Raw genomic sequence first — 27809 nt, 5'->3', positions numbered from 1 at the left:
CCACCCCTCTCCATCTCTAGGACAAAGTAGATGAAAATTCTCGATTTTGGCCAGTTTTTTTTTTTCTTTCTTTTTTTTTTTTACGCAGGACGTTTTGTTCTATTAAGATAGCACCTCCACTTGGTTAAGTAGGAAGCGGTAAGTATGGCCCAAAAGATTTCTAGCAAAGAGAGTGAAAATTTTCACTCAAACTCACAGAGCTTCCCTTTGCAACAATACCTTAACAAAGAATTTTTAGAAATATTTATGTCAATCACATTCAGTGATATCTTTGGCTGACAAATAGACCACTCCACCTACTTTCGTGTTATTTTTGACTCGCCGAACTATTTTGAAGCATCAGTTAAAAGTTCTCAATTGAAATAGTGATTTAAACGTTCCCAGCGTTTGTAGATTAATGTTACATTTAGGACAAGCCGGGCGGAATTTAGTCACCGCTTAACTGCCACACAAGGCGGGAATCGCTTCAATCCTTACAAATCCAAAGAGCAGCCGGTGTATTTAATATGTGTACGAAAAGCACCTTCCGTAGAAACAGACAAATACTCGCATTAGTTGACGTATCTTCAATTCCACTATCCTTTGTAAATCAGTTTGACTGACAGATCACTGCATTGCAAAGGTTTCCGACTCCTCCACGGCAAACGTGAGCTTCTCCAGAAGTTCTTCATAAGAGCGATACAAAGGCAGGTCCAACCGGTTAAAACAGGTATGAGCCCTGCGTTGCAAACACAAAAACAAGCAGACTTTGTCAGTAACAACAATATAGCAGTTAGTTTACCCAGTGTTTAGCAGTGGTCTATTGAGATCCAGCCCATTTGATGGGCTGTTCCAGGGTTGATTATTCGCCGATAATCACCGTCTCATACATTTTGTCATAATCATTTAAGGCATGCTGATCCAACAAAGCATTCTCTTCACTCAAGTGGCCAGGCACCAGCACCCATGCAAATTTATCGAACAAAACGAGGTGTTTACATAAGGAAAGAGAATTCCCAGAGGATTGGTCTTAGACACCAACATGGCCACCGTTTCCTTGTTATGAACACCAGTATGGAGATGGCGAGCAATAGATACCCTCCCCACCTCTTTTGTCAAGGGTTCTATAGTGAGTTTGTAATTAACAGGCCACCGCAAAAGTGCTGAAAACCCACCTGGGTAGTTTAGTGTAGTCTCCCCATCTCTCGATACAAAACTTTCTTGGTCCTGTACTGCCGCGTAGAGCAGCAAAACCTTCGTAAGGTATGCTAGAGGTCCCAGTGACGAACTGTAAAGCAACAAAACCAATGGTTAAGCAAAACGAATCCCAGTGTACGCTACCGAATAATTCTGAAAAAAAGGTGTGCACGCTACCAGCTGCAAAAACCTCAAGAGTTAATACAATTTTGGTTCTCTAGTGATTCACAAAATGAAGGACAGTATAGCCGTTATTGCAGTGGAGTCTGCGGTCAAATATTCCTTTGTTTAAAAAAGACATGCGAACGAGGCGAGAGGGTCAATACTAAGCCGAATGGAAAAATTTCGCCTCGTTTGTAAGTCAAACCACTGATAATAACAGCTATTGTAAGCCATCTACATTCTTGCACGTAACGACACTTTTGGATCTCTTATGCCGACTTAAGAACATCATTGCACAAATATCCAATGCAATTGACTGAAAAAGGCCGCGGAAAAAAGCGCGCGTAAGGCCTCTGACACTCAGAGTAAGAACCACATGGTATGATACACTTTGTGTTCAGTAGAGATTTAAACATAAAGCTTAACCGTGACGCAAAGCAGATTAACAGAGATGAACTGTAGTGATCAAATTTTGATTAAATGCGAAATGACTAAGAAGCTTGCCTGAGAAAAGCAAAGACAGAGTTAATGCTATTAAAAGATCAAATGTAACCACAAACTCTAAGCCAAATCGGATTTCCCAAGAGATCACAATTTTGCCATACAACGCGAAACTCTAATAACTCTTATCATAAGTTTTAACAAAGATCAACAGTAGCGTAGAAGATGCCGTAAAGCCCAGAACACATTGGAATCTTGACAAAACGGATTGCCAAATCAACAAAAAACAGATTACTAACTGTGAAACTTCATTTTTGCACCTGGAACTGCAGACCGGCCGACACCGAACTATTTGTAAAATTTCTGGATCAAAACCTAGAAGCTGCTAGAAATGTGATGGCACGTTTAAACACGCACTTACTTGTAAGAGTCTTAACTTCTGCTCGTTATCAAAAGACCGCACGACCTTCCAAAACCACTTTATCACTTTGTGATTGCCATGGTAACCTGAAATTATACATAGCAATGGTCAATTTAAGACATCAAAAAGGAAAGTTCTTCTTTGACTGTTTGACTGAAATAGTAACAAAAATGTAAAGCAAAAGCACAAGCAAGGTCTCGTTCTCAAGCTCTCTTCACAGGTTCATGAGCTCGTGGGTAAGAGTGCCAACAAGGCAGTGACAGGATTTATTTGCTCGTACGTTCGACAAAATATTTTTTCCATAGAAGTCCTCTTGCCAAAACGTCACCATCCAACTTTTCGAACGAGGTCAGCTTTTTTTTAAAGGGGAAATTGTTTTAGTGGAGCATATGGCGATATATAAATGGAATATAAAATTGGAACTTAGAAAGCCGAGTGAACCTGAAGGGAACCTGCTCTCGGCTTTCCGATCTCTTGTTTCCGCCCTACACCTCACAAGGGAGTCTGTTCACAGGTTTCAACTTGTCGAACAAAATCTTACTACGTGAAAATTCCTCATGTACTACGTTCAATCAACTTCTCTCTTTACCTGAGCGATATTCTGTGTTCTTTCTCCAGTCTTCGATGTCGATATCTGCCGTGCCTGAGATTACAAGTTCCAGCTCGCGGGCATCAAACAGATTGATCAGGTTAGGATCTAGGACCTAGAGAAAAATTATTGCGGTAAATAAAGAGGATACGAGAAACAACGCTACAAAAAAATCTGTTTGCCCGAAAAATAGCGTTAAAATCTAATAAGTTTGAGTCAAATTTGTAAAACGCCGTCAGAAACTGAGAATATCCTTTCAATCGAGTTAGGTGTCTAACTCGGTTCCTAACTTCTATGTTAGTTTATCTTGCCAAAAGAAAAATAAAACTTCCAAAATCAAAGCGATTCATTTTATGGCGTAAAAATAACCGTTCACCATTGTCAGGCCTGATGCACCAAAAGAACAGTTTTCAGGATGCATAATTTTTTTCCAACCTACTCAGCTTGTTTAGTTTTCCTACTATTCTGAGTAGTTTTTTGCCTAATGAAGTTAATTGTTTTTATGCTGTTTTCTTCTTTTCATGAAAAGGCTGCAAAAAAATAAATAACTAAAATAAAAAAAAATGTTAGGGCCAGAGAGGTCGTATCGAAGCCATTCCCAGCCCATGATAAATTTTGGATAAAACTTCGTTCCAAGTGAAGTTAACAAGGTTCAGATGATCGCAAACGGATTACTATTAACGCCAAACGAGGTACAAAAGGATTAAGGGTGTGTCATAAGACGCCCACAGAGAACGAACACGGAAAAATCACTGATCTAGATCCAGATAGTACGACCGCAGTTGATTAATAATCTGTCGTCTTGGAAATATTTCAAATTTCGCGGCGTTCAAGTACCTCATTGAATCCATTGACAATGCTTTCCATCTGTTCAGCGACTCCTCTTTCGACGCGCCATCTCACCATCTGCTCCACGTACTCGTGCTTGTTGCTTTCTGTGACTTCAATTTCTTTGCCGCCTGGAATGAGCTCGCGCTCTGTCACCTGAAAGAGTCGAAGGATTGATGAATGAGCGAAGATTTATGGGAGAGTTTCGCGATGTTCTGCAATCATCAGGTGAAGGGTACGAGCCTTTAAGTTAATTAGAAGTAGGTAGATGTGTAAAGTGCTTACTTAAGCTTAGTTCTTCGCGCCGCCGTGTAATATCCCCTATATACATTAACTGTAGCCACGTCTTTATCACCCGTAAACTTGACACAAAAGATTTTGGCGGGAAACGGGTAGCGCAACGAGCGCGCACCGAACGCCGAGTTTTCGGCGGGAAACAAAGTGGTAACTGCGATGTCGGGAAGAAACAGGGCTGTTTAACAGGGAAAAAATTAAACAGTTTTCCACCATTCGTATGTGCAAAGGAAATTTCCTACAAAGTATGCAATTAAAATGTAGGATTAGTGAATAGATGGGTGTGGTAGGATAAGGTTACAATCGTCATTTGCGTGGAATTTTGGGCGATAAATGTTTGGCTAAAGTTTTGTGACTAAAGAAACCGTAAAAAACAACTGGTCAGCGCGCATTATCTCTTCTCGTTTTGGTCGGGACTGCAAGGGACTTGGAAAATAATCCATTTCTTTCTCTGGTTGGTAGAAAACTCTTACAAGTGAATATATGTAATGTATTAAATTTGAAGTGAGGAGAAAGATGTAAAGGCATAAATGATCGTCACAGTTATGTACACAACTTTGAAGTTGTGCAAAAGCAGTTGTGAAAATAACGCCTGAAAAAAATTTTTGGCTTGGGCGGGATTCTAACCCATGACCTCTGCGATACCATTGCAATGCTCTACCAATTGATCTATCAAGCGAGCTTTAGAACACTCCAGGGCCGTAGCCAGAAGCAATTGTGACTGAGGCAATGTCCATGGTTGAATGCTCTTCCTAGATATTTAAAGTGTTTATGATGACTTCATTTAAACATAACACTGAGATCACGCAAAAAACTGACTGAACCAAGTGCCTCAGTTCGCCTGTGACTACATGTAGCTCTTACCTGTCCAAAAATCTCTTCACTGACAGTAAAAGACAAATCAAGCGCTCCTGTGATGTCATTTTCCGTCAGCCACGTCATGCTCTGGTGAAACAGAGAGTCCATTGCCTCGACGTCACTGAGATCACACGGACTGAAAAAACGTAGCCAAAGACACAGTGAGTAGGAACAAAAAAATTCAAAACAAAACAAAAGCAAGGTCGAAGGACGACAGATAGTCCATCAACATTGAAGTAAATGAAGGAAATATTCCTCAATCTGTAAAATTAATGCTTACGAACTTTTAAGAGCAAAGAAAAAACCGCAAAAGTGTAGCAGCTCTCGTAGGCTTGTAATTCGTTTGCTTGTTAGCAGCTGTTGTTGTTTTGGGGCTAGGGACATTGTTTCTGTTGTTTGTTCTATTGTCCTCTCAAAGGGTATTGAGGCCTTACGAGAGCTGTTACCTGACCCAAAATAAAGCGGTGTGGATGTACCAACACGGCAGTAAGTAACTGTACCTTCTGAGCAAAGCCTTGTAGAAGGGACGAGTGAAAAAAGCATCTAACAGGTGCTGATGTATGATCACAAGACCAACGATTCGCCCGCAGAAACGGAACCTGAAAAATAACATTTTTTCCTGTAAATTCTACAACCTTAAAAACAGCTTCCGTAGTGTAGGCCACCTGGGGCATATTTATACCGCGGATACTGAATTCATAGGGTCCAACATGGTTTTTTTTCAACCTCGCATCCCGCTTTTAGGCTCAATCCCGCCATCCCGCCACAGTCAGAATGTTTATCCTGATCCAGCCTGGTTAGAGTCGCAGTTCTCCACGTAACGTCTACGACCTGTGATTTTCCGTTTTTCATCCCACATCCCGCCTTCAATTTTAAAGCTATCCTGAATCACGTCTGTCAAAATGAGTAAATCCCGCTCCCACCGAAATATTTTTATCCCGCATCCCGCCATTAAAGGTCATGTCATCCCGTATCCCGCCTCCTATGTTGGGCCCTCAGTCATCTGTTACTCTAAAGGGAACATCCAAGACCACGTGTAGGAATTTTAACCGAAGTAGCATAGTAGGCCTGTTTAAGGCTGTTTATCATCTTGAAAAAGATAAAGGTAAGTTCACCGCCTAAGCGAGCTTGTGATGCTCAGGTTTTCGAGCGTCAGGCCAATTAACTACCACAAACGCAGCCTGACAGTTGCTTAAGAAACTAATACCGTTGTTCAGTTTAAAAACAACTGTCAGAGAAGAGTGTAAACAATTAAAAATAGATTAATGCAAAATTAAAAAGAAAACCGATTTCAGTTGTGCTGTCGCTACAGACGCTGCTTAAGCCAGTGAAAGCACAAAGACATTTATTAGTACAGTAACAGAGGGAAAAATTATCAGCACAATAAATGCGTGTTAAGACAAGGTGGGTATATTTAAGCAATAAAGCACTTTTTCCGTGTTTACATAGCGTCATCTAAACATGAGGGGTTTGGAGGATTCGAGACAGTTATCCAAACCCGAGACGCAGTCAAGGGGCTACATAACTTTTGAAAATTCTTCCAACCCTCCGAGTGTTTCGATGAGGCTATGTAAACGCGGAAAAGTACCCTGTTACTTTTACAAAATATTTCTCAAGAAAACGCGCGAATCTAAAACGTAACAACCGTGTTTACATACGTCTAAACACATCTATCGGCCAATGAGAGCGCGCGTACTATCTTAAATATTGTATAAACACAAATGCACAACACCCACCACTCGTGAGAGTTGTCCACATACAGCGATACCGGGCTCACTTGCACAGTGTAAGTATCATTTGCAGAATACTCAAACAGACCGTAATATGGATTGAACACTTGACGAGACAAAAGGAAAAAGAACTCCCTCGCTGGTCCGCCATAATCCAAACTGAAACAGTAAAAAAAAAACCTTCTGTTACGAAAAGTTATTTTTTTGTCAGTGGTTTTCTAATAACGACCGTGGAAAAACTGAAACTAGAGAATTTACAGGACTGCAGAAATAAAGCTTTACGTTGTGTCAACAAATGAGGCCTTACTTTAAGGTCTGTGTATGAGGACCCTAGTGTGTGACCATTGAAATGAAAGCTACTGGGCAGTTCTTTCATGTAGTACTTTTTATGATGCTGTACCAAGTGGTTCTAATTTTATCGTTTCTAGATGAAACCCTTGTGGAAGGTACGAAAGAGTTCTTCGTGAAAAAATAAGTGTTTTTTCTGTGCTGTGTTAGATGGTTCTAACTTTTAAGTCTGGGGATAAATACCTAATGAATGACCATTCAGTGGAAAGCTTCTGATGAAGTGCAAATAAAGTCAGTTTGCAAAATAAGTTTTGGTTAATGTTTTTCGATTTGGATCATTGCTGCTGTTCAAGTGTAAGGCTTAATTCCGCGATGATATCTTACCCTTCCTCGCCAGCGAACTGAATTTCTAAGCGGTTTCTTTGAATCGCTCTGGCAGGCTCCTTCATGATTTGATCATAAGCGTCTTCTAAAATATGGTCCCGTCGTATACTCAACCTGCCGAGAGAAGCCACAATAACATTTCAGTTTTGATGCACATAAATCGGATTTCTTTGTTACATAATGTATGTTTTGCTTTGATGTTCCAATCAAGTTCATAACCAAGCTGGCAAGATACATTTCTCAACTAGGTAAACCTATTAAAGCTAAAAGCAAATTTTGAAAGATTCGTATGAATCGCACGTATCGATCTTACTTATGCAGCGCCCACACTACCCAAGAGAATTTTCAAAACGCAGCTTTATTTCTACCGTTAGGCCTACCGTCCACACTAATCCGTCACGAAAACGGAGCTTTTCGAAAACACTCTTCAACCCGGAGAAATTTGAAAACGCCGGCTTTGCGTTTTCGTGTGGTCGGAAAACATTTTGAAAACGAAGCTTTTCGAAAACGCTGACCTCACCATAATCATATGATTTGCCTGCCCGAGTTTTCCTCAAACACAAATCCAAAATGACCGGTGATTGTTGCGTTTTTAAATTTCTCTGGCGTAGTGTGGACGGAAAACATTTGATGCGTTTTCAGAGTGAAACCTCCGTATTCAAGTGTGGACGGGGCCTTAATGATACTCTGTTTCTCTCTGAGAGGCAAAGCCACTATACATAGATAAGGGCCTCCAATGTCGACGTTCTTCGGCTTGTCACGAAATCAGTTACAGCACTTACTTGATTTTATTAGGTCCCTGACCGTAACCCTTGTGGTAGAGCTGACGATGGAACGAGCGAACTTTAGCCTCGAAATCGCGTTTATAAGGAGCAGGACTGGAACTAGCAGTAGAATCACCCATTGCACCTTTCAGCGAAACCTCGGTGGAGCTTGATCTTGACCGGGTTCCAGGAGTGGCCTGGGGGCTAGGGGAGTGACGCGTGGGTGACGACGGTTGGGATGTAGGCTCAGTTGTTTGCGCTACGTCTGCTGGGACATGGCTGACAATGCTCTCCTCCATAACACTAGATCATAAAAAATACAACTCAATACCAAAGAAATCACTTGACAGTCTTACATGGTGTCATGGAAGAGACAACACTACATATTACCTCAGTAACATAATGAAGTCGAGATTACTAGACATTCGCGCCAGGGCCCTCTCGCCCTCTGTCTGCACTCTTCTCACGTTGGCTCTGGAAGCGAAGAGACATTGAAATAAGTTACTTACAGAACTACAGCTGAGAAGAAGACACGAGTAATTGCGGCAAATTAGCTACTCACTTCAGAGTGGGGCTTCGAGCGTATCCTTGGTATTTATCTTTAAGAATATCGTCAATGCCCGGTTGAGACAAAAACGCCACGACTTGCTGGTTGTAAGCTGCGAAGAGAGAGAAGACAAAATTGTCAGATAAATAAAAAGACTAGAAATACAACATTGCAAGACTGAAATAAAATGAATGATCAACCGCATATGAATGTCACACTTGTTTCAAGTTGAATGGCATATTACGCAATTGGGAATCCTTATGTGATATAAGGCCAGATTGCCATCATCATTTTGATGCTAGCGGGACTTCAAACGTGATGTTTGACGAGTTAGCTGAAAGGTCTCTGATGAGTCCCTTGGCAGAAACGAAACATATTTATGTATCGCTAACCATCGTAATATCCTCACACTTTAAGCCAAAATGCAAAGTTAATTTTGTGAATACGAAGGTTAACATTTTGAAAATGTTGACCTTTTTCCACGTACAACGTAAGTTGTTTTTTTCCCTATTCTGAACACATTTGATACTCTTTTTATGCCGAAAGGGGTCGGAAGAACGGTTATCAGGGAGTTATTTCGGTATGGTGACGGTTGTAAGCGAGGAAAGAACAGAAAGTACAACCTAGACGTGCAGGGAGGTGGAGGGGAGGGGAAAGGGGGGGGGGGGTAGGTCCTTTGGGAAAGAATGAATTACACTTTCAAGTTGCAATGAATGTGTGCATGTAGGCAGTTCATTTGCTCACATATTTATACTTCAGTAGGTGACCAAGTACCTGTGATCATTTTAAGTGTCACTCGGCAAAGCATTTACTTACTCATTGGCGTGGAATTGTTCAAACTGTTTGACCGAGACGGCGTCCTTGGTGGTGGAGGCCTAGGCGGAGGAACACGTCCGCCTCGAGGCTGTAACCAGATGACAGACAACTTTTCAACGACACTGTGCTTTAGTATTACTTATAGTCCATCAAATATTTTCGCTCGCACGCGATTAGTCTAAATAGGTCACATGACTGAATATGCCCTAGCCAAAACTGGCTGGCCGAGTGATATTCCCTAATTTTGGAGGATCCCGCGCGTGGTGAAAAATATTTGAAGGATAATAAACACAACAGCCCCCATTTGACTAAACAAATATGCTCAGATTTTGTCCCAGGACAATATCTTTTCCTCGAAGCTAACAGTTATCCAAGAGCGAGGCTATAATGGAACTGTTTATATACCTGTCGTGTTGCGTGCATTCAAGTCACGTAACGCGACAGGACACACAAATCGATTAAAGAAATGTACCTCAGTTTGCGAGCGGTTTCGTCTTGGAACAGTCTCCTCCACGGGAAGGCGTGGATCAATGAAGGTCGTTGTTCGCGAACTGTGATCAATGAAGTACAGCTACAACAAAAAAGAAAACATCAAAAACATAAACCCTTATTTTAATGGACGAGCAAATCCACCAAACCTAAAGGGCTCTAGAAAGGAGTTCTCGGATTTGCAACAGAGTGTAGGATGCTTTTTTTGTACTAAACCCCAATTAAACGGCCACTCCTATTACGCGGCCGGTAATCAATGTCCCGATGAGGGCTCATCTATTGTTTCTACCTCTATTAAGCTGCCAGCCCCCTTTAATCGGCCACTATCCATTTCCCCAAGGGTGGCCGTTTAATCGGGGTTGAACTGTAGTCCAAGTGGCCCTGAGTTTCTAGTTGGAAATGTTGACAAACTGATCAGTTTTTGGGCGAGCCTTCTAATTACATGTATGTTTTGGCCTTTTGGGTTTTTGCGTAATGGGCACTCTGCAGGTCTGGACAGACCTTTTCTCTGTCTGTATTCATAGCAAAACCGTTCTAATCACCGACAGAGAGATCAGATCAGATCAGATCAGAGACTTACCCGTCCGGATTGATCAACTTTCTTATCCCAGCCAGCCGGCATGTCCATCTGAGGATCGGCGAACTGATTTAGAAACCTAACAAGCTCTACTTGATGGCGATACCTTGGAGAAAAGGCAGTTGTTATCCACTGGTAACGGCATGCGTGCTTACAATCGAAGTACCTAGAACTTGAAATAACTCGAAAAGCCTCGCGTCAAGTTAGTGCATTTTGCGATCGTCAATCATCCTCACACCCTTAATGGGTCTTCTTATTTTGTCGAATATTGCTCTAGAAAATCATATCATTTTGTTGGGTTTCCTGCTATCCACCTATGATTTCTGTCTCTGTTTTCAAGTTTGTTCCTATTGCAATCCATTTCCATCCTTGCCACTGATTGTCATTCTCGCTTCTTACAGGGTTCCTGCTGTTTGTCAAATACTGTTCTACAAAATCATAGCTTTATTTTTGTGTTTCGTATGATCTGGTAATGTTTTTGAGCTTGAGGTTGTGTGCTTCTTATTGCCGTATTACACAGAGGAAGTGAATAGGAAATCAAAAGAAGCCCGTTTACCTCTCAAACTGATTGGGTTCGCTTCTGATCTTAGAAACTATGAGTTTTAACATCTGGCTTTGGAAATAGTAATGACCAGCCACCTAGTGAACAGGAATGAAGATTAGACCAGTGTTATAGACGGTAGTATCACTTGCTTAAAGGAACTCAGTCACCGTGGTATTTTGAGTTGTATTGGCCACGTACAGAATTACATTTAAACTGAAAGAAACCTGATAATAGTGGCTTACCAAATGGAAAAACAACAAAGAGATAACAATAAACCATAAAGGAACAAGGATGGTTAGAGATGGAGAAGATTAACACGGATTATAAACGACGAACTTGAAAAATTTAGGATAAACTTTTTAAGATGCGAAACCGAGACGTAACTTCATTGGAGTCTTCGTCTTTATGAACCCCAAACAACTGTTTTTAAGGAGTTACAGAAACACATTTTCAGTTATGTTTCCGGGTTGTTCTCTGACATAAAAACACATGCATATAAACTCACAAGGAGCGTTTACTCAAAATAAAACAAATTCCTACCCCTTTATTCTTGAGAAAGTCTATTAAGTCATGTCTGGTGAGAAATTTCACCGCAGGAGACTGTAAATAATTGGCATTCCTTGACGAAGATGCTGAAGAAGTGGACGGAGCAGAGGACGAGGAGGGTTCGGATGAGATGGACGGTGTGGAGGGAGGAAACGGTGGGTGAAAAGTAGACAGTGTGGACGAACTAGACGGTTCAGTAGAGGTAGAAGGTGAGGAGGACGCAGACGGTGTCGAGGAGGTAGAAGCCACTGGCGAGGAGGAAGCTGACGCTGCTGGTGGATGAGAAGGTCTCAGCGAAGCAGCCCCAGTTTCTGCGTTGCCACTGGCACTTGATTCGCCAGCTGTCTGATTCTCCCGGTTGTCGACCATGGGTAGAGGTACGCGTGAATGGCGGCTGCTTCGACCACGGAGCGTCCGGCGGAAGCTTTGATATCTTGAAATAAAAACACGCGAGAAAAAAATGAAACGGAGCGTTTTGTCATCCGGAGTGGTAGCTTTAATTTATCTTTCGAGAATAACCGCAGCTGAGGAAAATCAGGGATTTTAAAACGATTTTCACGTGAAACTTACCTTCTATCAAGGCTTTGCCAATGGGTGTTAATCTCATTCATGTTTGATTCACTTTCAGGGGCATCTGAAGAAAGAAAACATCCTGTATTTAAATAATTTAACTCTTGAATTCAGCTACTTTTCATTGCAGCCTTTAAACTGCTCCTGAAATGATATGTCCGTGTTTTTTTATTCGCCCAATACACTTATGGCGAATTTTGTTTTTAAAATGCTTTTGGAAAGTGTTTTGTTGACCTTCTGGAGTAAAACATTGTTCGAGCACTGTGAAGTCCTTATTAGTACAATTTCAAGTGACTTATTTTTGATGGACATGTTTTGAAATCATTGTTTTATTCATCAATCGATTTAGTGAACCTTAAGCTTGGATTCTCACGTTATGCATGATTATAACCGAAGGAACTTAAAAGAGCCTTGTCACCGTAGTTTGGTCATGTATAAAATAACCTTTAAATTGAAGAAAACCTGAAAACAGTGGTTTACCTGGAAAAACACTAAAGAAATAGTAACAACGCCTTAACGAACAAATATAGTTAACGATGGAGAAAATTAACACAGATTACAAACGACAAATTTGAAAAATTTAGGCTAAACTTTTCAGGAGGTAAAGGGAATCAGACGTCATACCGCATGCAGAAAGTACGATTTAATAAGTGGAAGTTGTTGTAACAGACCAAGAGAATCTTTCAAAAATTGTGCTATGCTTGAGGGTCAGCAGGCGAAGTATTTGCGGATTTGTGTTTTTGTTTTTTTAATTCATGTATGAACGTAACAAGAGGAATTTCCACTTTTTACTTTCACACTTTTATCCGTCAATTATTCACAGCCGATGGTATCGGCTGTGAATAATTGACGGATGGCTGCTTCAGATTCTTTTAACAATCATAACACTTCGACCTGCAATCTGTATTTATAAGTATCAAAGTCGGCAATTCACAAGAACATCACGAGATTAGATACCGTAGTAGCTTACTTTGGGGTAAATACAAGGGTTTAATTTCACGTATATGACCTCTCACCCCAAACGCTGTCACACTTTCACTCGTGGTCTGAAAAAGGAAAATGGCTGAGGAGCTGAGTTAGAAAATCCCTTTCAGAGAATAGAATGTTTCTGATTAATTGTTACTGCAGGGGCGATTAACAGTGTCTAGCTAATATCACCTAACCAAAAACCAAGAGTGACAGTTGTCACGCAATCTTGCCGGAGAAACGCCCGAGGACATGAAATAATAAAACAACAAATGCAAGTAGCATCTGGTTGCGCGTGAATTTGAAAAAAATATCTTAAACTAAAACCTCTGAATCACCAAACGGTTTCCTTCAAAGTTTAATCGAAATTTTTGAGTGAAGCTATCGGCGACTCACCCATGAAAACGTACAAAAACCAAAAGTTAAAACCTTCCCTGTTGAAGTCTACAGATCAAAGCAAGATAACAGTGTCCTTAATTCGAGCAGCAAATCCCGAGATAAATATTTTCAAAGCCGGTTCACCGGGGATTTATGTCTACTTAACCACATTCACTAGCAGGTCATAACATGTCTGGATGAGATAAAGAACTATGTACATTGTACACCACACTCGATCGCTTGCGTAAAATATACTGGAAAAATCCAACTTAGATAAAGGCTAAAGCATCAATTCTTCCCGTAAATCATAAGTGAGACTACCTGTTATTGACTACCTACAGCTCTGAAGTGTCCCTAAGATGAGACTCCCACTAGTCTCTTGTCCCATGTTCAATCATTCTCAGCGAGACATGTAATTCAACCAGTGACGTCATAAAGTTATTTGGCCGCTCTGAAATAGCGGCCAATTTTGCTCACGGCCAGCCGACATCGAACGGCTAAATAGCACTTTTCGCGAACCGTTCGCCAAAGTAAACTTGACAATACTTATACGCAAGGTTCAAACACTATTATTCAACAAACATTTTAGGTAAGAAAATTTCGTATCATTAGCATTCTCACTCAACGGAAGGGTCACAATTGTCTGATGGCATATATTAACTCTGGTCGTGCAATGCAAGTTGTGTTGTTCATAACAAAATCACGGCCGAAAAACAATTACTCAAAATTGAGAAAAATCTTAATTTTACTACATTTCAAAGCAAGTCGAAGGTAAAGTCAATCTTCCAGATTCGCTTTCAACATAGTTAATCGTCTTCACCTTCTAATGTCTTCCAGCTATTTGTGAAATACTATTTTACAAAATCAAGGCATTATTGCCGGCTTTGGTACATTTTGCTACCAACTTTCGTGGCTTGACCATTGACACAAAGAGTGCCAAACCAACAGTGAGAATACAGCGGTAAAAGAAAGTCTTACTTGTCCGAGGTCTGTTCCAAGTAGTCGTCCTATTGACATGATCAATGTAGTAAACTCTTCCATGAGAATCCACGCCCCGCTCCCAATCTAAAGAAATAAAACTCTATCAGTGCTCGCCAAACAAGATACAGGCTACAACAAAAGCTTATAAGCGTGACCGATATGCAAGAATATACATTCGCGCTACTAATAATACACGTTGGCGCTATTAGCAACGTTAACTTCGCTTCGCCAGAGAATTTTTTTTCTCGCGCGAGTGGTAGTCTTCGTATATCTATTTGATTTTCCATTGCGCATCGAGCACCTCTTACGCTTCTTTCATGCCTTCCAAACTTCCCGCGTGCATCGTAACTCGAAGATGCACGCTAAAGCATAATTCATTTATTAATTTACTCTGTATACACCCCGTTAAGACAACCTTGAGACGAACCGTAGGTGCTAACAGGCCCTTTGCAGGATCCGGTCACATGGTACGGAATTAATTAGGCTGGGACGCAAGTTACACAGTGGGACTTCCAAAACAAAGGAAAGTCGGGCTGGACTGGTACGAGTTCCTTTGTTTTGGAAGTCCCACTGTGTAACTTGCGTCCCAGCGTAGTTAATTCAGTACCATGTGACCGGATCCTGCAAAGGGCCTATCCCCGAGTTGCCTTTTGCCTCTGTGTCAAAACGAGTCTCCGTGCGAAACCATTCATATGAAAATGAATTCCGCCTGCAGGTTCATTTTCATGCAAATCAAACTCATTTTCATATGAAAAGTTTTTCATCGGGACTCGTTTTGAAACAGAGGCACAATGTAACTCGGAAATTGCCTACTTAAAGTACTTTTGCATGCAGACTACAGTGTACTAGGGAGCGGGGCAATTAGAACCGAGCACGTTCAACGAACTGCCTTGTTCTGAAAGTCTTTTTCTTTTTGCAAAATGATTTTAGGCATTTTTCTCAATATGAAACTTAAGACACTAATGTTTGGCAAAAGACTACGACGCAATCTTCACGCGATTCTAAAACAGCCTCCAAATTGCTTACTAGGTGGTAGAGGTTCTTCCTCCGTGGCTTGCTGTTCTGGCCGGGCCCGCTGCTCTCTGCTCTGCTGCTGGTCCTGAATGGACACATGAACTGGATTGCCTTGCTGTCTCCGACCAGAGCTTCTCCGATTCCCATTGCGATTATTTGGCTGAGATGGTCTTCTAGCTGCCTCAGGTTCCTGCGCGGAGGAGGTGGATGCTCTTGGCGGCTGTATTACAGGTGGTTGTCCGCCTGGCACCTGTGTTGACTTAATGTAGTAGGACCTAAGCATGGTTTGTATTGCTTCGCGTGACTGACTTAGATCACTACCAGACTGGCTACTAGGTCCCGGCAGAGAGGCGGCACCGGGGGAAGTGTTGTTAACTCTCTCAGGAGCATTATGCCTGACTTGTTCGGGGTTTACTGTGGCACTTGTAGCAGCAGCAGGAGAACTTGATGCAGAGGCAGTTTGTCCATAACTCCGAGGTAAAGACTGAGATTCATCAGGCACAGCCCTGCTAACTGTATAACCACTGTTACTACTGCTACTACTGCGCCGTCGGCCGCCTGAGAGTGCAGTGACCCTTGCTGAGCTGCTTGGCCTAGGAAAGCTTGCACTTTGCTGGTCAGGTAACTCTCTGCCTGGTCCTGATAGCGGCGTAGCGTAAAGAACAGAAGAATTATCTTGTGATGAGTTTCTTCTGTGGGAAGCTCGTGTTCCGTTTGTTAACAGTGAATCAACAGCTGAAGCAGCTTCCTTTCGCCTTAACGTCGATGGAGCAGACGAGGGTTGTCTACCATCAGATGGCACAATTAACACATAATCATCTGGTGAATCTCTTGATGTTGAAGCTTCACCTGCAGCACTTCCACTCGCTTCCAGACTAACTGCAGCAACGGCAGTTAGTTCATCAAATGTGGAGTTAGTCCTCTCCGAAACCAGATCAGGTGATGGTAATGGCGTAACTAATGCCGGAGCTTCAGCCACAACATCTGCTACAACAACAGGTGAACGTGCACTCGATAAAGAGCTGCGCTGTTGCGGTGGAGACAGCGGCACTGCCATTACAACTGATTCTGTCGGAGACAACACTACCGCTTCTGCCACAGGTTCAGTTACTGGAGTAACAACAGCCGTGGTAATAGATGCTTGTGACGATACATCCGTGTTAACAGGCACAATTGTGGGATCCACAGCATTGGTTGGCATGGTGGTGGGTTCGGTAACTCGTCGAATTAATGGTGGACGAGAAAGCCTTGGGGAGTTCTCTCCTTGGTTAGAGCCTCGCGACGCATTTCTTGTTCTCTCAGCAAGTCTCCTTGTGTGGGCACTTCTTGGATCACTAGTGGATCGAGAAAGACGTTTACCTCGAGGGGGCCTCTGTGGGATCGCCCTGTCATCATCGCCCACTCCACTATGCACTGTCAGTGGAGTGTCAACTATCATTTCTGAAGTTGAAGTTGACTGCACTGACGTGGCACCTAAGCACACAGGTTCTGATGCCTCCATTGGAAGAGTTACAGAAGATACTGCTACACTAGGTGAATCCACACCAGAAGGTTCAGAGGTTCCCAAATTAGAACCAGGCGATGATGTACTTTCTTGAGTATTGTCTCCAACAGACTCGGTAATCATTGCATTGTCCCCGCTCTGCACTGCGGGCTCATCATCCATTATTTGATCTACATACTCAAGAAGTGACATTGGTTCCTCCCTTACACCAATCTCCTGCTGCTCCGCAGGATTGTGCTCGGTATTTTCCGCTGGTTGCTGAAGGTTCCCTTCAGCCGCCATTTCTCCCGTCTCTGGTTCTATCAATGCCGTGGCAACTGAAGGTCCTGGCACGCACTCTACCACAGGAGGTGAAGTTCTGGACTCCTCATGTTCTTCAAGAGACGACAAAATCGCATCATTGACCTCCTCATCAAGGAGGCCACTACTTGCAGCTTCTAGCAAATCGGTTTCTTGCTCAGCCATTGGCTGGGTTTCTGTAGAACTGCTTCCATTCAAAGTTGACTGCGTGAGGTTTTCACTAGTCAACGCACCGTCCATGGAATAGTCTGAATTATGTGAACTATCACGTTCTGTAGCAATAGTCTCGTCAGTGATATCCATCTGTTCAAGTTCATCATCTGATTCGGCAGTGGGATCTTGAAGAAGGTTTTCCCTTGACAGGGCAATCGTCTCCTCACGCACCCTCTCGCACTCCTCCAAAATTCTTAGCGGCGAGTCCTCTGTCAGCTCAATGCTTCCAGTACTGTTCCTTTGCCCTACGTCTGTTGAACTCATTTCTGCTTCAGAACTGTTGTTAAGTTCTTCGGGGATTTCCATTGGTTGGTTGTCCGAGTCTGGGTTGTTATCTCCAGGTCCTTGGGTTGGTGTGGAGGTTGCACTGCCTTCATGGCAAGGAATCCCATCTGCATTATCGAGTGCATTTTGTGAGTCCTGCCCTTGATCAATGACTGTGCCATCAGGAGATTCGACATCTAATGAATTTGCTAAACTACTAGAAGTCCTGCTCTCGCCTGAAATGCCCCCCTCTGTGCTTTCATTCCCACTGAGAGTATTCTCATCGCTTGCTGCTTGAGAGGTTTGTGAAAGCTCTGGGTTGGTTATATCAACATCATCTAAGGGGACAAACTCCTCTGAGTACAGCTCGGAGAATGGTCTAGATTGTACAGGCAATCTCCTTCTGCAATTTGCTGCGTCACCAAACGTTCCCTGTTCACTTGTCCCATGCGGGGACAAAGGAGAAGGAGTGTCCACAGGGAAAATGGTTTCAAGCAGACCATTGCTGGAGTTCAAGGTAAGAGGTTGTAAAATATTAGGTGCTGATGACATAAGGGATGAGTTTGATAAGGTACACCTTGGGTTACTTTGCAGAGGGCTTCCAGTAGACGTCTCTCCTGAGGGTGAAGCGGGTGGAACATTTTCCTGCTCAGCGGAAGCAGCAGCTGAGGAAAGAAGGCAAAAACAACATCTTCATTCCGTCATCTATAACAATGTTTAAAGAGTACACATGTACGTTGGTAAGTGTGTCTGATCAGGGCCACGTGACTCATATGATTTGCACGTCTATCCACTGGATAGTTATTTATCCAACGAATGGTGTTAAACAGACCAATGACACTGCACCATTAATGTTCCCTACATAAAACCTGTCCTGGCATTTTAACTCTGTTCTGTGCGAATATTTTCTACAGTGACTCCGTCAGCAGAGACAATTTGACCTTCTGTTTTTCCCCTAATGTAGCTCATTATTTCAACTCACCTGGACTTGTGGATGGTTCAATAATGGTGATGGTCAGTGTTATTGTGCCCTGCACTCTGTCAGCAGGGGTCCTTCTACCAAGTGTTTTGGTGAACTCTTCCGGCCTGGTATGTGCCAAACAACATGGATATGGCAGGTGAAACAGCAGGTACATACATGCACATGTTGTAGGTCAAAATGAAATTCAGGTTAAAATTATTTCAACTTAATTTGATTCTCAATTTCCTTTGTTTTCTAACACGACCATGAATAATTAGCGTTAGAAGACAAAGGAATTTCATTAAAACCTGAATTTCATTTTGACCTACAACATACACACTCGACATAAAAATTTCACACGTTTACAGTTACTGTGTAAGTTGTTATTTTTGACAAATCTAACTAAAGGCAATTCACTGTTTCTTAAACAAAGGACTATAACAACGGCAGATGCAATTCATTCACACTCGGCTACTCAGTGTGCAAAGAGAGAAATTTCTGACAGCCACTTGAAAGTAGACTTTGGTTTTCTTTGCACCCTGCTTCATGTAGTTACAACTTATTTTTATTTCTCTCCTATGCCAAACACTGGCCACAACTTAAGTAATAGTACAATGTACCTGTGGTAACAGACAGACAGACAGACAGACAGACAGAGAGACATTTCTATTTCCACATGGTAACTACATCAAGAAACAAACCTGTTTCTCTGGCATTCAAAGATATCCACAAGAGGCACAGTAAGTTTCCCCAAAAAACGGCTAAAGGCCGGGCGTGTACCAGAAAACTTATTCCGCACTTCAACTTCCAACATGTCATCTGCACCACCCAGAAACACAAACTCCTACAAAGGTAATGTTCATAAAGCATTTCAGGAAGTTACACAGTCAAATAAAGATTTTTCAGCGATAGCTGGGAACATAGTTAATTACTCTCTTGGGGGAGGTGACAATTACTAGTACGAGATACTACAGATACACAGAGGTGGACCAGATTTTTTAGAATGACCCAGAAACCCAGGAAAGGGGACTTACGGGAGGTGAAATCCAAAACATTTCTTGGGGAGCATGGCCCTGAACTCCTCTGGAAGTTTGCACCTTTTGTGCTCTTTACCCCAGATACACATCTGATAAACATACATGTATGACAAAGAACTACTGACTATATTTAAGGTAGGATAACACACTTCCCACCAACAGCATGAGAGCTGTACATGACCGAGCTTACCTCACTAGACCATTTTGGATTGATGGTATTGGTTTGTGAAGATGTTTTGGCAATCTGCCCGTGGTGCTGTTTCCATGACCTCAGATGCCGTCGTGAGGGCATGATTGATAGCTTTACATAAGGACTAGGCTTGCCAAATATGTTTTTCTTCAAACCATTTGCCTGTATGCCTATTGAACACAATTATCAAGAAATAACCTTATAATGTCATGGAGGTAGTTTTCTGCTAGTAGAGTAAAACAATAAGAGGAGAACAGTAACATGCAGTTATGTAGTTAGAGCCTTGATTGTGATATCCAGAGGCTGTGGTGTGTAAGAGATCTGGGACATATGCATGAAAGCTTGGGTTCTGGTGTGCAGGGGGGGGGAGAGGTGAATTACACAAGAGCCCGGGTTGTAGAAGGCCAGAGGTCTACACTGCACAATGTACAGGTAGGTAACATGACTGCATACTTTTCCAAGTTAACTTTCTTTGTTACCATCTGCCTACACTGACCCTCTTTCTAGTGTAGCACTTAATTAGAAATTTCCCATTTCAGCATTCTTTTTTTCCTGATTTTGTTGTGAACACCAGCTGTAAGTATTCACCCTGTATTATCTTTATTGCATGCACTGTTTCCAGTTATCAACAATAAGGTTGCATGGTTTGGTATTACAGTGTAGTCTGGCCAGTTTCATGTTCATGGCAAGGTATGAAAGATGCACTTTAAAAGTTTACTTTAAATGTCTCCTCTGCTCCTTCCTCCATAAATTATTATGGTAAGTTTAAAGGTTAATTCCGGACAGTGTTGAAAAATGTGAGCTTTATTTTAAGTACTAATCCTGGGCAGTGTTTATACATGTAGATATGAGCTTCATTTTACCTGCAATGGAGAATTCCAACAGAGTCTCTTGGGGGACTAGTGACCCAAGGCGTGGTCTCCCATGAGGTGACGCAAGCTGTGGAAAATAGAAATCAAGGTAAATGAAATTCATTTGCATCTGACAAACTTGCTCATATGTGAGAAAACAACTTCGTTACCTCAGCATAAGGGTTGTAGATGTAAAGAGTAGGGCTTATGGCTTTCACAGAACTGGTGTTGCCATGTATGTACTTGAAAATACACTTGTTTTCAACTGAAAAATAAAAGGTTATGAAATCACCATTAAAGAAGAGACAAGTGTTGAGAAAGTTCTTCTCCTATTCAGGATGATTAAAAGAAAACAAATTTTCTAGCTAACCCAAAAGGGCAAGCTAGTAAATATGATGTGCTACCTGAAAGTCATTCTCATTAACCCTCCCAAACATTCTTCAGTTGTGATCTCTTAACGGTATTTCCTTAAAAAATTTCCCACAAAACCTTACTTGCCTATCAGGCAAGTGAAGGACAAAATCCACTAGCCCAATCCTCCATAGGAAAAAAGATGGCAGCTGTACATTTTACTACAATACCATGCAAGGGCCTAATACAGCCCGTAAAGTATGGCTATGAAAAGCACTGTACATGTACAGAAGTATTGTTTCATTTTTTTTTAATCACCAACTAAGAGTACTTTGCATTTACAGGTACCAAAACTGAGAGGAAAAGAAAATCTTAGATAACTAAAATAATTGTTTTAAATGCTGGATATAAAGAGGCTCTAGTTATCAAGATGAAGAAGATCTATGAAAAAGATAAAGGGGCTTTCCCACATCTAAAAAGACATCAGTAAGAGCCCAATCCTGCAAATCCTTCTGCGGATGTGAAAGTAGAGTGTGATGCCCAGGAACACAGGACAACAATTGAAAACAATCCTGTACCTATCATTCTGACAGAGATCCAGATCCCTCGCCGATCAATCTGACAGAGTCCAAAGATCAAACCACCAGTCCAAACACACTACATGCAATTATAACTGAGTTTAGATAACTTTAGAATAGTCTGAACAGTGTTGTGTGAATATATTTCTTGTCAGTGTTAAATACTGCATTCAGTATTGCACTGTACTATGTTGGTGCGTCTTGCCTATAAGCATGCTGGCTGCCCTTTAATCTGATACTAGCTCCAACAGTGTGACACAATTTTTTATACCTTCTCCAAGTGTGACGTCTCTGTTGATTGCCCACTTGATAGCCCCTCGCTTTGCTCCAGTCACTCCCCTCTGCTTGCAGTCTAAATAGTTTGACAGTGATGTTGGGCCATCTAAACACCAATATCAGATATTGTAAGATGAGTGACAATATCACATAATATGTAAGTATTAGCTTACTTATGACAAAATACTAAGTTATTATGCTCAATAACATAAACATACCAACAAGAAAGGATGTATGCATGTATATGTATGTAACTGAATCCTTTCAAGTTAGAATATACTAAAAAAAAATGAGTGACTTCTAAACTGACCAGTTTAATGAAAATCATACGAGATTTTCTTGATTTTCTCGACATTTATATTATGAAGTTCTCTATACAGCATTTCAATTTTGAATATCCAAACAGGATCTCACTGCTCTCGTTAGCAACATCAATAATTGTAAGGGTTGCGGTCTACGCATCACATGAGTTCCCAGTGCACATTTTAATATTGAGATATTTATTGTAAAATATAGGTTAAGTGATTGTAACTTTTATATTTTTAATCAATTAATCAAATGGAAAAATTAGTGTCCACAATAATTAGTCAAGGAGAATTTCCCTCAGCTAGGAAATTTTGAAACTTTATCTGTTATCTTATTTAATATCTATTTACTTTAATTAGTTATCCAAGGAAGTTTTTACAAGTGGAATTATAATGCATTGTGTATATGTAACTGTGATGATCAATCCTATCTTTATAAAGTTCGTTGTTGTTGCATACTTAAGCCTGGTTGACACTTGGAGAGAAGCACAAGTGTAACCACAAGAAAATGCTAGTATGCTCTGAGGTGAAATAAGCGCAAGCATAAGCACAAGAAAACTTAACTGTGCACCGAAGTGCAATAGGCACAAGCATAAACACAAGAAAAAACATTATTTCACCAGTGGGGAGCTGGCATGAAATGAGCAGAAGTATAACTGCAAGAATTCAACCAATCGGCATCTTGTTTCAGTGATGTAACTCGCACAGCACATGCATATGTCTCTAGTGTGAACAGCCTTGTGCTTGTGTTAACCCTTGTGCTTGTCTAAAAAGGTGAACCAGGCTTTATGTTTTTGTCCATTTTTGGCCTTAAATGAGCACAAAATACGACGTCTTGACTTTAAATTATGACACTACTGTCTACTGGTTAAATGTTTCAGTTAAATAAATTCATGTTTTATAGTGCATCAGAGCAAAACAGAGGAATGTACATTGTATTCCATTTTACATGTACTTATTATTACTAACTGCAACCCTCCAAGTTAACTTTTTTCCTTAGTGGCCATTTGGTCACTGACTGTTCAGGTTTGGTCGCCAGTGAAAAATTTTAGTCGCCAAAATATATGCATAAATTAATAATTAATTAATAATAAATAATGATCTTATTATTATCTAACTGTATTATTAATAACATTTTCCTTGAACCACCAAGTAAATTGAAGTCCCGTTCAGTGAAAGAACTACCTAATGTTGATTCAAATATGCTTTTATTGGAATGATTGATGATCAAATGAAAATGAAAATTAAGAAAAAAGTCGCTTCACAAAACACAGAAATATTTGTGTATATCATTTATAATTCACACAACAGGAGCAGTGCAAACAGCACAGATTATACCAAATTAAAATCAGATAGCCTCATTCGCAGCTGAATGGCAGAAAGTTTTCCAGTGTTTATCAAGGCGGCATCAAATTCTTGTTGAGACCATAAAGTAAACACTATTTTTACCTTATCGTTTATGATCTTTTTTAAATGTTCAACCTCGTTTTCTGTTTGAATAAGCAAACGAAATAAAACTTCATCTGAAAATTAAAGACTGTATTGAAATGGACAGAAAAGTTCACGCTCAAATTGTTTGTCATTTTGAATTTAATATGCGAACCGCGGAACGCGAATACTCAATGCGAAAATACTTTCACAAGTTTTAGGGCAACCACTAAGACGGATATTTTTTATTGATGAAATCTTTGACAATTCAAAAATAAACCCAGGTTCGTTCACACAAGTGAAATTTATTTACAACTGCAAGCCACTTTTCATCACAGTTTTTGTTATTTATAGAATCTCCCGTGCTTGTGTTATCAAGTTTGCTGTAAAGTATTTTCATGTCCACTGAAACAAAATACGTTTCTCAAATACATCTGGATGTTTCTCAAATATATTGTGGATCTTGTCACCGTCGAGCTTTCCAAGCTTTTGCAATTCCTCTTCTTTTCGATGGCAAATGACCGGATTGCGTGCGTTGTCTCACGCTTCCAGGTAACATTGTCACGTGCCAAAGTTCAGTCGAGTGGAACGAATTTCGTCGCGTCCCAAGCTCAACTGAATGCAATTCCTTGATCTTTGTTTACCGTGTAACAGTTCATTTTATTCAGTCTCCATTTCTGTTGGTTAAAATCCCACAACAACTAGCTTTGCAAAGTGAATTCTTAATGCTCAGACCGTTTTTCTTTTCGCTCCGGATGATAGTCCGCTCAAGCTCCTGACGCATAGGTCACGTTAATTTTAGTCGCCAAGCTAGCGACTTGGGTTCTAATTTGATCGCCAGCTCCAAAATTCTAGTCACCATGGCGACTAAAATGGTCGCAACTTGGAGGGTTGAACTGTTTACTTTCAGTTATAGCAAATTTACACTGTTGTTCATGTTTGTGGCCAAAAATTCTGACAAGACATGTTTACGTATATAATGTGTTAGGAGATCTTGATGTGATGGTTAAAGCTTTCTGAAATTTTGTGCTTCTATAAAACAAAGAACATGAAAGTTTGAAAAAATGTGAATCATCACCAATTAATTGAAAGCAGCAACCCATGTAAAATCTGAAGCCTTTGGTGTTTCAACAGCTTGCCTCCAATTCATTTGTATACTTACACCAAAGATTTTTTCTACAGTACATGTATATGTGCCTCTATATTATATAGACACAATTGACTTGCTCCTCATACTAAAACTACTCACAAAATAAAACATTACTCTTGTTTACATGTACATACAAAAATCTACATGCTACATGTGGATGAATACACGAACAAAACATAATTTTTAAACATATCCACAAATTTATTTCAGTCAGAAATCAAAACTTAATGCATTACACTGTAGAGATTTAATTCTTACCAGGGATGGGACTATTCAAGACATATTTGCTATGAAAATATCACAGCTCTAGTAATACAAAGAGTAATTGTTGTGGTTTAAATTTGGTTTTGGTTTGAATATTTTCAAACTAATTTACAACACGCTTTTCTTTGTTGTATCTTCATTAACATATTTCGAAACAAAGGAAAATATAAATGAAACGGGAGTTTGAAAATTTTAAAACATGAGCAAATTTCAAACCACATTTGATTTCACTTTTACAAAAACCCTTTGTGGCCTTTGAAAAACTGATTTGTTTATTCCCTATATCATTATTTGTAAAATTGTGTATACTGCATCCTTTGATGTTTAAAATTTAATGACATGTGGTGCTCTTCTTTGAAATTCACAAAGTTTGTAAAATGTTATGACACCAATATAACAACAGGGTAAATATTTAACAAATCTAAATCTGACGCAGTTCATTATTCAAGAAACAGGGTGACTTACTTACAGACTTTTAAGAAGATCTTCCTGTTATATTAGACGCTTTAAAGCAATTAAACGAAAACAAGACTTTTAATTTGTATAAGAATTTTAATTGTATAAATTCATTACACAGATGCCCAACTGTGCAATAATGGTCTGGCATATTTAACACTAACTGTTGGCCTACATACAGCAGAGAACATCTGATTCTTGTGTAACTGAACACACATCATTATAGCTGTGTTTACATGGATGAGTTAATGAAAGCAATCAGCTCACAATTCTATGACAATGAAATCCACGTTGAAGAAGCCAGCAGTAAATTAAACATTTGTCACAGTGACAACGCACTTGTTTCGCCAATGCAAAGATCTTAGTACCTGACAGATAGTAGTGCCTCTGTGGATGTTATTGTATTCTTGCAGTTTATAAATCAGGTACAGTGGTTATAAATCAGAAACGTTTTGAGGTATAAGCATGGCCAAGTGGCTGTCAAATATCTTGAATCAAAGAACTCTGTTTAGAAAAGAAACAGCAGTCTTTAACAGAAAGAGAAAAATTTATAGTCAACAAAGGTTTTTTATAAGTTTAATAGTAAAACTACTTACCACAATGAAATTAATAAAAACCTATTTACAAAAAAAGTTAAACAATAAACATGTACACATTTTAAAATTAATTTCTCTGCCAGACCGATTTTATTGTTATAATTATAACAGATAGTTGCCAGATATTCCTTATTAAAAATATGGCTACAGTTTTAAAATGACTTCCAATTAAAGGCATGTCAATCATACTGTAAATAAATAGTCAGAATCAACAATCTGCCAGACATAGATTTCTTTATCCATAAGCGAAAAGGAAAATACAGGATGCCATGAACACCTATCTCCGATCGAGTTGACTACAACTAGTTTTCATTCACTTGGCCTGAAGATAAGGTTTTTCCTTCGTTTTCTTTCTTTCTTCCCCTATTTTTTCAGGAATCAATATTGACAGGAACCGAGTCAAGTGGAACTTAACCAACAATATTCACACTGCTGAAAGATAAAAATAATGAGGTGCCATCGATCGTCTTCGGATGTCGCATAACTGCACTTCGAAAGAGTGCCTCATCGAATTAGCATAGTATCATAGACATGAAAAACTAACATCGATTCGTTACAAAATAGCTTCAAACGGATGAATAAATACGAAATGAGATTACCAGCAAAACTTGATTAGCATTTAATCGGAACCATACAGCTTCCAATTATGTAAAATGGTCCTAGCGATGTTTCACACACACCTGCCCGAAGCCCTGGCTATCACGACGTGGGCAAAGACACCACTTTATCGGCACGCATTACATTTTAGCACATTTTGCCCAAACAAGCCCTTTTACCTGGGTTGTGCGATTACAAGTAACTGCCAAATCGAAAATGTAAACAAGATATAAAGTTTAAACTAAGCGAACAGTGTGGATATCACAATATGGACTCTACATCTTGTAATTCTGAATCTGTCATGACATCCAGAGCGAAATCTTACAGTCGAGCTGTCGAACTGAAACCACATAATCACAATATATCATTTCAACGACAAGGCAGCAAAAACAATCACTGAGTCATCACTGAGCGATTACTCTCAATCACATCTTGAAGCTAGCCACAATATCATTCGTTCCGATTCGGTCCCCTACAAGTCTCATTGTGTGCCGAAAATATTAACCCCAGAGATGAAATGATAAATTTGGATTTGTAACACTCCACATGGGATCAAGATCTGTTTATAATGAAAACGCATATTCAGTGAATATATGTCTGGAAAAAGTTGAGCTATAGCTTAAGGGAACATTGAGCTTCCGCCATAAAAACTTGGCTTCTATCGATCGATTCTGCAGTAAATTGCGAAGCCGGGTGTATGCATGCATGGGAAGGCAAGGATTTTATAAAAAAAAAAAAAAAAAAAAGCAAGTTTACTTACCTAGATCAAAAAGCCCGATCCAGTCATTCGCTCCACACTGTTCCCTGACATCCCAGTAAACAGTGACACTATCTCCCACAGAAATTCTCGTCTTGCTTAGTTTGAGCATTGAAAACACTGGTCCTTGTCGGCGGGCCTCTCGCACTGCTTCCAGAAGACGATCGTCGCTCACCGCGCGGCGTAAATTTAGCGTTGCTTGTATTTCACTGCGCGGACGGTACCCCAAAAGTATCACGTCGTTTGAAGGCATTTCAAGCCTAGTACTTCGGTAAACTTTTCGCGGATCAGGCGAATCATTCCTGCCAAAACACAGACACAACGGCACTTCAACTGTTCAGAAATGTTGTCAAAAACTGATCACGTTC

The 27809-nt window shown here is 40.5% G+C and overlaps 1 protein-coding gene across 1 annotated transcript; it reads right to left on the bottom strand.

The window, feature by feature from the left end:
* Nucleotides 1–8: 8 nt before the first annotated feature.
* On the bottom strand, nt 9–27809 carry LOC145486897 (uncharacterized). Its single transcript, XM_081465604.1, has 27 exons — nt 27445–27809; nt 21884–21994; nt 20854–20948; nt 20696–20771; nt 19833–20002; nt 19307–19449; nt 18627–18730; nt 15376–18309; nt 14347–14433; nt 12025–12088; nt 11449–11887; nt 10921–11003; nt 10368–10470; nt 9771–9869; nt 9299–9386; nt 8498–8594; nt 8326–8409; nt 7954–8238; nt 7172–7285; nt 6506–6658; nt 5270–5368; nt 4776–4905; nt 3627–3773; nt 2790–2904; nt 2201–2286; nt 1155–1267; nt 9–718 (listed from the first exon to the last, which is right to left on the bottom strand). The coding sequence occupies exons 1-27, from the start codon at nt 27692–27694 to the stop codon at nt 607–609; spliced, it is 6381 nt and encodes a 2126-aa protein (XP_081321730.1). The 5' UTR covers nt 27695–27809; the 3' UTR covers nt 9–606.

Source organism: Orbicella franksi, chromosome 5 (genome assembly GCF_964199315.1).
Source record: "Orbicella franksi chromosome 5, jaOrbFran1.1, whole genome shotgun sequence".
Taxonomy (NCBI): Eukaryota; Metazoa; Cnidaria; class Anthozoa; order Scleractinia; family Merulinidae; genus Orbicella; species Orbicella franksi.
The sequence above is the reverse complement of the archived record's forward strand: the minus strand, read 5'-3'. Positions and strand labels throughout refer to the sequence as shown.

Coding starts and splice junctions, on each gene's coding strand:
- LOC145486897 (XM_081465604.1), bottom strand. CDS start 27,694: ATGCCTTCAAACGACGTGATACTTTTGGGGTACCGTCCGCGCAGTGAA. Junction 12,089..14,346: donor TTGGAACAGACCTCGGACAA/GTAAGACTTTCT, acceptor TTCTTTCTTCAG/ATGCCCCTGAAAGTGAATCA. Junction 719..1,154: donor GACTACACTAAACTACCCAG/GTGGGTTTTCAG, acceptor TTTGCAACGCAG/GGCTCATACCTGTTTTAACC.